The sequence below is a fragment of the Electrophorus electricus genome, chromosome 5 (assembly GCF_013358815.1).
Source record: "Electrophorus electricus isolate fEleEle1 chromosome 5, fEleEle1.pri, whole genome shotgun sequence".
Classification (NCBI taxonomy): domain Eukaryota; kingdom Metazoa; phylum Chordata; class Actinopteri; order Gymnotiformes; family Gymnotidae; genus Electrophorus; species Electrophorus electricus.
The window spans coordinates 6,767,637-6,777,889 of NC_049539.1; the positions used below are offsets into that span (position 1 = coordinate 6,767,637).

General features: G+C 38.9%; 1 protein-coding gene across 2 annotated transcripts in view; it reads right to left on the bottom strand.

The window, feature by feature from the left end:
- Positions 1-2,500: 2,500 nt before the first annotated feature.
- cdh19 (cadherin 19, type 2) overlaps positions 2,501-10,253 on the bottom strand; it is a 17,846-nt gene continuing 10,093 nt past the window's right edge. For both annotated transcript variants that reach the window (XM_027018154.2, XM_027018155.2), the window contains 7 exons: positions 9,712-9,899; positions 8,574-8,827; positions 6,057-6,193; positions 5,716-5,837; positions 4,789-4,906; positions 4,214-4,465; positions 2,501-3,362 (listed from right to left, as the gene is read on the bottom strand). In XM_027018154.2, the coding sequence (XP_026873955.2) occupies positions 2,857-3,362; positions 4,214-4,465; positions 4,789-4,906; positions 5,716-5,837; positions 6,057-6,193; positions 8,574-8,827; positions 9,712-9,899 (1,577 nt within the window). In that variant the 3' untranslated portion in view covers positions 2,501-2,856. The remainder of the gene's footprint in view (positions 3,363-4,213; positions 4,466-4,788; positions 4,907-5,715; positions 5,838-6,056; positions 6,194-8,573; positions 8,828-9,711; positions 9,900-10,253) is intronic.

Sequence of the window (10,253 nt, forward strand, 5' to 3'; positions counted from 1 at the left end):
CCAAATGACGACTAAGAAAACAAAAATGCATGTGTTCAGTGTTGAGTGTAGTACGTAAACATAAACGTAAATGTAAACGTGTTGAGTGTAGTACAATGGAAGTTCAAGAGAGGACTACAAGCAGTAGCATATAGGTTCCTTAGTCTGCTAGTCTGTACTGGATGCTTCAGTACAGCCTACCAGATGACAGCCTAGTAAACTGACCATGTGCTGGATGGCTGCTATCCAGTCTGATTTTGTGAGCCTTTCTCAAGCATTCTCAGACTGCTCGATATCATGTAAGGTTGGGAGGTTATTGCCCATGATAAACTCAGCTACTCTCACTGTTCTCTGAAGTAACTTACAGTTGCAAGCAGAGCAGCTATTATACCATGCAGCCAATTTGGATGCTCTCTATGGCAATAAGTTGAAGTTGTTAGTAGGCAGGCTAAATATATTGAGCTTCTGTAGAAAGTAGAGTTACTGACAGACATAGCTCACAGCTGTCTTGGAGGGCAGAGACCAGGTGAGGCTATCGGTGAGGTATGCACTGAGGAAGTTAACACTACTGACTCATTACACTTCAGCTCTGCTTTTGTATAATGAAGTGTGTATACCCTGCAGTTTCCTGTAGCCCACAATTATGTCCATTCTTTGCACTATTTTGACATTTCCATTTGTGATGAGGCCCAGGAGGATAGTGTGATCAGCAAATTAAAAAATGACGATCATGTGAGGTCAGAAAGTAGCCTACAGAGAGTGCTAAGCACATGGCCACTGTGGTTGTTCCAAAACTGGCAAGTTCACCAAATAGAGCATATTTTATGACTAGAGCACTTGCTAAAATTCACTATCATAAGCAAGTATCCTTAGCATGTTTGCATTAGTACCAACCCAAAGCCAGTTTTAAAACATTTACTGCAATAAGCTAGGCAGAGATAGTTTAGATTTCAAAAAGAACAGACATACTTATGAAGGGTATGAAACCATAAGGTTCCCCAACAAGGACTTGGATGGCACAACACCATGAGTACAAGTATGTTTGAAAACAACCCCCCCCCCCCCCCCCAACTCTCCCACCTGACTTCCCGTATATATATACACAAACTTTCTAGAATAATTTTTTTCTAGAGGATGGGAAAAGTAAAACCCACCCCACAGTTAAAGACAGGCATTGGTAACCACTGGGAAACAGACAGGTGATAGATATATTGGGGACTTGAACAATGGTGGTTCTGTTAAGACATGATGTAAATCTTAGGTAGAGTCTTAGGTAGAGACTTAAGAGTTCAGTGAAAATATCTGCTGACTGGTTGGCACATTCTAAGGACATGAGCAGAGACACCATTAAATTTGGGATCCTTGTAGCATGGTGCTCACCTCAAGATAAAAATGAACATAGGACCCCTTATTTGAGAGACTTGTATAAACAGTGTGATTCTTCCATGGAGAGTGGATAACAGAACAAAGTAATTCAGACATGTAACTAATTTTATAAAGATGATTGCTTTCAGGTGAGATCAGTGCTTTCTGGTGAGTGATTGAGATGACAGAAACACTTTTTCAAATTGGAAACTAGATGCACCCAGAGAGGTGCACCAACACTGAACAAGCGACAGCATGAAAATTTCTCTTAAGCAGGGGCAGACACAGGTGCCATTGATAACCCCTGGTTAGAAAGGAACAGTTCTGTGCCTCCCTACTGTGCCAAGGTGCTATTTAAGGTGCTGTTAAGGTGCTATTTCAGGACAGATCAGGGATGTTTTTTGACATAGTTTAAACAGGTTCCTGGCTAATCCTGTACATGCATAACACCTGCTAAGTTTTCCTTTTACTCTCACACTTTTTACTGATGTCAGTCAGAATCACAGCTAATTCTGAGATACCAAATTGCATCTGTGGTTAATAATGGAACCCTGATCAATCAACCCTAACTTGTATTGAAACAGCCCAGATTGATGAGCTTCAGAGTGGTTTGACCTAAAGCCATTCAGCCATATAGATATCTGGAGGCCAGATACTGAGATCATAATGTTGAGAACTGAGTGACTCTGAGGAATAAAAAAAAAATAGTCCTATTATTAAGTGACACAGTTCATAATTTCACACCCAAGAAGAAATAATGTACAAACCACCTCATGCTGTCATGTACGTTATCGCGCATATATATATATATATATATATATATATATATATATATATGTGTGTGTGTGTGTGTGTGTGTGTGTGTGTGTGTGTGCTCTGATTTTACAACCCTTTTGTGTGATGATTTTGTACTGCAGCACTTTTTTTTTTTTCTGGTTTTGTGTAGGTTTGTTGTTGCTGCAATTGAGGTTATTACCAGGACCCAAGACATTTCATGAGATAAACGGAATAATTCTATTCTGAAAAAAAGATATCAGCTGCTAATTAATAATTGTCATTCTAAAACTGTTTGTAAATATAAATGATGTATAACAGAGACACTGTTACATATAGAGGCATATTTATGTTATGAAAAAATTGACTAAAGCAAACTCAACAGTGGAAAAAATAATGTATTTCCTTCAACTTGATAATACAGTTGCTCAAAATACTACAGATAATTCACCAAAGTGTTAAATGTTTAAATAAATAGCAATATGTTATAATCTATAATGTAACTCTTTTTTCAAACCAAAATATAGACTAAGACCTTTTTTGTTTGCAATACAAAAGAAACAATGACAACAACAATAAACTATCCAAATAATATAATATAATAATATAAAACATTTAATAATATTATACATATTCTTTAGTATGCACATGTTCACTTTACCCTTTTCAGGTATGTGAGGTCAGCTCTAACTATATGAAGGGCTAGGTCTAAAGTAAACGCATTCATTTCTCCACAGTTCAGAATGAAGTCTCATCATCTACTGTTCCTAGCCAGGGAGTCAGCCTCAAGAAACATGGCCCAGGGTCACGGGGTTGATCCATGCAGGGGTCAAAGGTCAAGGACTCCAAAGAGCTAAGGGAGCCTGAGAGGGACCCTGTCCCTTCGAAGGTGTATGTGTGCAAGCAGTCAAATGGCGGGGCGTAGGGGTCACTATCGGCTTCGGCCAGTCGGTCCATTATGAACTGTTGGAAGACCTCATCCTCAGGGCCAATGAGGTGTGAGTGGCGCAGTGACATGCGGATGCTCGCTGCCACTTCCTCCCTTCGGAGTCCACGTTCGCGGCGACGTGGGTGGGGCCTCAGTGGGACAGGCTGGATCGGACACGTTGCGTCCTCAGCAGAGTTGGTTTCGGCATAGTGTAAGACCTTCTCTGAGTAATCCTCTGCGTCAAGTTCCTGGGCAGCCAGCTTCTGCTGCTGAAGTTTCCTGTGCCTCCATATAGCTAGCATTAGTAACGACAGCACTGTGGGGTGAAACAGATATGCTGGGATCACATTCATGAGCCTTGATGTACTCTGAGGCACAATGCTGAGCTTGTGAAGTGCCAAGTATGTTTTCCACTTGCAGTTGAGGCTACAGCAAGAAATTAGAACTGTTTTAATGTTCCTGTGCTTTCAAATTCAGGTCACTCACTGGCCTACAAAGTATTACATTTTAAATGGATTTCAAGGAATTAATGATGAAAGATTTGATAATTATTTGTTGAGCAGAATTAGGTGGGTGAGAGCATGAAAAGCACAGAATAGTACAGAGCAGTGGGTCAAAAGTAAATCTGAAGGCCTCTTCCTTCTTAACCAATTTGGCATATTGCCAGTTGTGAAATACTGTAAACATTCATTCATATCTGAGAAATAAGTATGTAGTCTGCATAGTTATCATGTTTGCATTCATGTTTATCACTAAATACAGTATAGATTATGTCTGACTATTATATAATAGCTTTATTATCGTCGAGAAGGCATTTTAGCATTACTGAATCTGTGTTAGATCCACACTGGTCAGTATGTTCCATGATGGAGATGGATTAGCCCGTCAAATATCCACTCAGATCATACTTGCCTGCTTAATGTGAATGACAACTGTATTAGATCTCACTGTCTCAAGCTTTCTGTTGGAAAAGAGCATTCTGTAATTTTTACTTTTTTCCCCCCTTTAATTTCTACCATTTAAGGAGATGTTAGTTTTTAATTACAATTATAGAAACATGTTCCCAGGATTTGTAAGAAAACACAGAAACCACCCTACAGTCCATTAAAAATAGACCCTACAGTCCATTAGAAACATAATTAGAGTAAATTATCCATGAAACCTTACCGACGAGGAGGACAAAGCACACGGACAGACCCAGTAAGACCTGCATGCTGACAACCATAGAGAGGGCCAGTGCTTCCACTCCACCTGTAGGGCAGTGTCCTGCAGGCTGGCAGGCACATATGCTGATGGTGAGGGTGCTTGTGCTGGAAAGGGCTGGGGAGCCACTGTCCACTGTAACCACGGGGAGATGATACATTGTGCGGTCATGACGAGTAAATGTGCTACGACGTGTCAAGATGCCTGCCGTGTTGTCTGTGACAAACAGAGGGAAAGTTCACTTATTGTCTGGATGAGGTATGACATACAACGTTCACTGCATTACTCCTGGGTTCAAACAGACAAAACCTTGCAATTCTTTTACTCTCAGACATAAGCGATTGTGGCTGTGCACAAAGCAAACTGGGAATGTTTTCTTCCAGCCTAGCATTAGGCTGCCCTAAAATTAGTTCCACGCATTTTTTTGTGAATCACTGTTTGTTCAGAAAATATTTTGTCCTTGGATAAACACAAAGTATTATTCAGCAACCCAACATACCAATAAGTATTTTCTTTTTTTTCATTGTTTTCCACTCTACCTTGGTTGTCCCTGATGGTGAAGTTGGGATTGATGTGCTTATCTGGCACCATAGAGAAATAAAAGTGATGGCCTTCTACTGGCTCATCTGCATCCACAGCACTGATAATCTGGATGACCTTCACAAAGAAATACATTTGTTAATGCAAACCTCAAAATCTCCTGCCATGACACCCTCAACTCATTGTCATCGACCGTGTATTTGACCATCTATTTGAAGCGACCTCAGAGATTCACCAGCCTTAAGTTCTCTGTACCAACATATGTAGGGTGGTGCTATTTTTTCAGCTGTGATAGCCTAGATTGACCATAACTTGATACCGGACTTATATCTTTGAGTTCCACCTTTCTCCACACAGCTATCAGAGAACAATCCGATTCTGAGCAAATAGAGCAAGATTCCTGTCAAGAGTGCATGCTATGGATCCTGAAGCAACTGTCTCCCCTAATTGATAATTTGTGGCTTGAAGACAGTGTTTGCTGTGCAGGAGTTTCAGTCATACATAGTATATAAATCGAGAGACTGAGACTTAAGTTCAGCTCTACACCTGTACCCGCAGGTCTTTGCCTGACAAAGTATTTGCAACTTTTGCTGTGCTTCATGAAATTCAGAGCAGAGTAGCCCAATGTTGGATTGCCTGTCTCCACCTAGTGCCCATTCAAACTTGGTATTGTTCCACTGCCATGGGTAAACTCTGGTCTGCTGAATGGAGTGGTTCTTCAGAAGTGCTGGATAGGCAGAATACAGCCTGAGTGGACAATCCCATGGATGCCTTACTCAGAGTGAGTGTAGTGCCTCGCTTAAAACAGCAAGAAAACACCGCCTCTCTGAGACTGTCTTTTGGACATGTTTTGCAGTAATGTTTTGGCAGTGATTGACAGATATGTGTATGTGTTTGCTTGTTTGTGTGTGTATGTGATACTATACCTCCCCTGCCTGTGTTCCCTCACACACATAAGGTCTGTAATCCCTGGACAGAGTGGGTATATTGTCATTGATGTCCAGGACTTTGATGAACACAGATACTGAAGAGGATAACTGATTTTCCTCTGAAAAATCAAATCAATAAATCAATACAGGAGATCAAAACTCAAATAAATCAATACAGGATTTAAAATGCTATGTCTATGGGATACAAGTCTATGGTTATAAGCCAGATAACAGATAGTGTGCAGAGCTATCTTTAACAGGCAGAGATCGATCTACGATGCAACCATAGCATTTTCTCACTTCTCTCAAGGGGAGAGATGGAGACTTTGGCCACTCACTCATCTCTTTGGCAGTGACAGTGAGATTTTGCCAAGCTGCTGTCTCTCGGTCTAGAGGCTTAGCTACTGACACTGTTCCATCGTTGGGGTCAATCTTGAAGGCTTTCTTCAGCTCAGTGCCCTTGGTTATGGAGTATCTGGTAACAAACAAAAAAGAAAAGAAAAAGTCAGTACTTCTGTACAAGTCAGTACTTTGAAGAGAAAGGTGACATGCCCTTTGAGCAGTGGAAGGAATACTGATCACGGCCATTCTGCTATTAGATGTGGTAACTACAACGAAATGGGTTAGGTAGCCTAGATTATGGTTGGAGTAACATTCAAACAAGGATTGACTCTCCAGGTGTCTGCATGACTAAAAAATAAAGCCTATATGTGGTGGGGGGGGGGGGGGGTTGTTTGTTTTTTGTAGGAGTCAAAGTGAGACATTCGATTTTCTTCCAAAGTGACTAACTAAATAAATAATAAGCCTAGAGGTCTATTTAAGAACTGTAACTTGAAAAATCCTTATCATTTAATATTAATTTAAAAAGTGAGTAACAGGGAATGTGGGGTATGCTGATCTTCTTCTTAATAATATACACCATTAAGGTTTTCCTCAATGTTATATGTTTTGTTCATGTATTGCATATGCTTATAATGCTTATAATGCTGTACACATGAGCAGTATAACTGTAATTATTCTAATTTTTGTTTCCTTTTGACTTTAGTTGGCTTAAAATATAGTTTTTCTAAGGATGCCTCCTTGGAAGAGGATGAAGAAAGCTATACAAATATACACCAATTCAAACACACACATGCACGCACACACACACACACACACTCACACACACTCTCACACACACACTCTCTCACACACACACACACTTTTGCTCTTTGATTTGCAACTGTAGTTGCCTGTAGAACTGGTGCTCATCTCTCACCAGTCTGTTTTTATAAAGTAGAATTCTGTTCATAAGTGGTATAGTTACGCAAATAGGCAATGTGTAGAACGCAATCAAAAATAATTTATGCTATGTATTCTTTTCCTCTGTTTGATAACCTTTTACAAATTCATATGATTTGGACCAGAGGCAGGACTTTTTAAAGATTAACGGTATTACATCTTCTTAATTAAAACATTGCCGGAAGCAGTATGATTCTTAGACAACCGGTGCTCACAACAACAATACCACAGTTTATTTTAAAATCATACAGATAAGAACTGCTCAAACAGGGCCCTTTTCAGTTTAACTGAGATCAAAGTATATATGTATATTTCCATTTGAAATCATTCCTGATCACTATGCTCAAAAACTTATGACAAGTTCTTTGCTGCAGCTGTAATTATTAATCCTCTATTGTGAGATATTTAATGACAAAAGCGAGCCCTTGAGCCTAGCTCAGTTATTGTTTCCCCAGTTCTCACTGAGCCAATGACAGAGTTACTGTCCTCGCCAATGGCATGCATCACATGCGAACCTGCAAATGTACATGGGTCTGAATTCCGAATGTGAGCCCGTATGGAGAATTGTTATTTTGGCATGGGCAGTACCTTGGCTGGATTGTAATAACGTGAGAGTGAGCAAGGGAGAGAAAGGGAGACCGATGTTTTATTCAAGAGCTATTATTTCTTTCTAAAGTAATATGAGATAAATATGAGCATGTGGCAAGCAGCTGCTGGGATGAAGAGTGAGGAAGAGGATCATAGGGAGTTGGTTCTAACTCAGTTAGAAAGACAATGACTCCCTTCCCTTCAAAGCTTTGGAGCTATTTAGAAATGTCTCACACACACACACACACACACACACACACAGACACACACACACACACACACACACACACACACACACACACACACACACACAGAGAGTTTTACTTTTTCCTTTCTTATAGCCCTAGATGTAAATATCTTTAAATTATTATAATTTATCACAGATAAATCCCAAATATAAATCCCATAAAATCAAGGTTTAGCGTAATTCCAGCAATTCAAATATCTGTGTTTGTTAAATTTTAGGTCACACACTTTGAGCAGCTTTTATTATGGTTTTCACAATTCATTAATGAGTAAGTTCTTCACCTTTCTCTAGCCTCATAATTTAACCCCCCCCCCCCAAAAAAAAACAACAACAAAAAATTATAAAATTAATTAAATAAATAAAATACAATACAATTTATTTTTATTGATTATGATTTAGGATTTAACTGCAGTATTTAGGATTTAACTGCAGTATACTGCAGTTAAAGACATAGATGTGTAGTACACAAAGTTTTCAGAGAAACAGGACACTTTGGACACAGGTTCTTTATCAGCTCTTCAAGCAAAGTGTTTATCTATATATTTATATACTTTGGACAACAAGCATTTCTTGGCTAATCAACTATGTTTTGTGTACAGGAAAAAAAAAACTGTGTAAACTAGATTTTTGGCCAAAATATTCCTTTAAGGGTGTTTTTATTGTTTTATTGGTCACATCTACTTTTCTTTTTTTGTACAAGTCCAAATAAACAACACAAATTAATATATGCTTGGTTTACCTGATGGAGTTGTTGGCAGCATCTGTGTCTTTGGCATAGACTGTGCCAACCTCAGTTCCAACAGGTACATTCTCTAGAACTTTCCATTCATAATAAGGAGCAGAGAAGATAGGAGGTTCATCCACATCTGTCACAAGGATTGTCAGTTTTGTCCTGTCAGAAGATTCATGGATGCTTAGGAATTGAGTGTCGACGTAGTCATTGGTGGCTTCTATGGTGATGGCAAAACGCTTCTTGCTCTCATAGTCTAAAGGCTATGGGAAAGATACAGTCAGCTTTAACACATAAAGAAATCACTAATGTTATTGCTCTGATTGCACAGCAGATAAAGAGTTCAAAGGTCAGTAGCTCTTTATTAAAAAACAAAAACCCTGAGGAATCAAAGAAAGGCTATACTGCTTTTCCCATCAGTTTCCATCAGCTGGGAAAATGGTTCATTCAAACTTGATGAGTTACCAGCTGTGAGCTAGTACTAAATTGCTGCTGAATTTCAATAGACATGTTGATGCTAGTTAAAAACAGCATGAAAACTATTAATATAGCCCCAAAAGGAGCACGGGGCAAGTGAGTCATTTTCATAACAAGGCAATTCCATCTTAATTCAATTCCCCCAGTGTTTCCTAGCAGATAGGAGCAGCTAAGCAGGACACATAAAACTACATCTGTGAAGGGCACTTTCCACTCAATATGAGACACGCCATGGGAGATGATCCCATCAAAGTTAGAACACAACAATATTACATCACACATCTAACTGGGCTCAGCAGGGAATAGCTGTCTAAAGAAAACATTAAACACATTTTCATCAAATAAATTACCAAATGTGTACAATTCTCTCTTATTATAAAGAAATCATATGCCAAGAGACCAATCTGCATTTTTGCAAAATATCTATATTTAAGTCTTCCCAAGCCAATTTGAAAAATAGTGGAATATTTTGGGAGAAAGACATTGAACACTGTTCTATCATAGATGGTTTTAATAACATAATGAATGTATTTTACATAACATTGTAAATGCACCACTGCCCACCGCAATTTTTGAAATGTCAAAATATAATGTACTCTGTTGTAGAGTACACTTTCTTTTAATAGAGTATTAGTTTCTTTTAATATGCCATAAGAGTAAACATGCTCACTTTAGCCAGTGTCACTATGCCTTCTTGGGTGACAGGGTCCGTTTGCACCCTGAAGGTGGCGTTCTCCTCCAGGCCAACTAGACTGTAGTTCATTATGGCATTCACGCCGACATCTGCATCTTTTGCCATTACCCTGCCCACTGTTGTGCCCACTGGAGCCGACTCTGCTATGCCAAATGTGTATAAATCTGGAGACAAAAAAGAGAACACCCAAGATATCACACAGTACCTTCATGAAATATTCCAATAATTGTGGGCCACAAAAATGAGCCATTGCACGGCAAAACCATACATGTCCATTTTTGTTTTTCTGCATTCTACAAAATAAAAACAAGCATTATAGCATTTTAAAATGCCCACATGAAATGAAGGTAAGTCTAAATAAAGTATACAAATAAAGTATACAAGATTAAAAACTATACAAAATTAAAAACTATAAGTGAAGGGAAAATGGCTGATTATGTTTTTTTGTATGTTTGATTTTTTTGCAAGGGCTCAAATAACAACAGAGGGTTTTCACTTAAGTTACAGAAGTAATGATA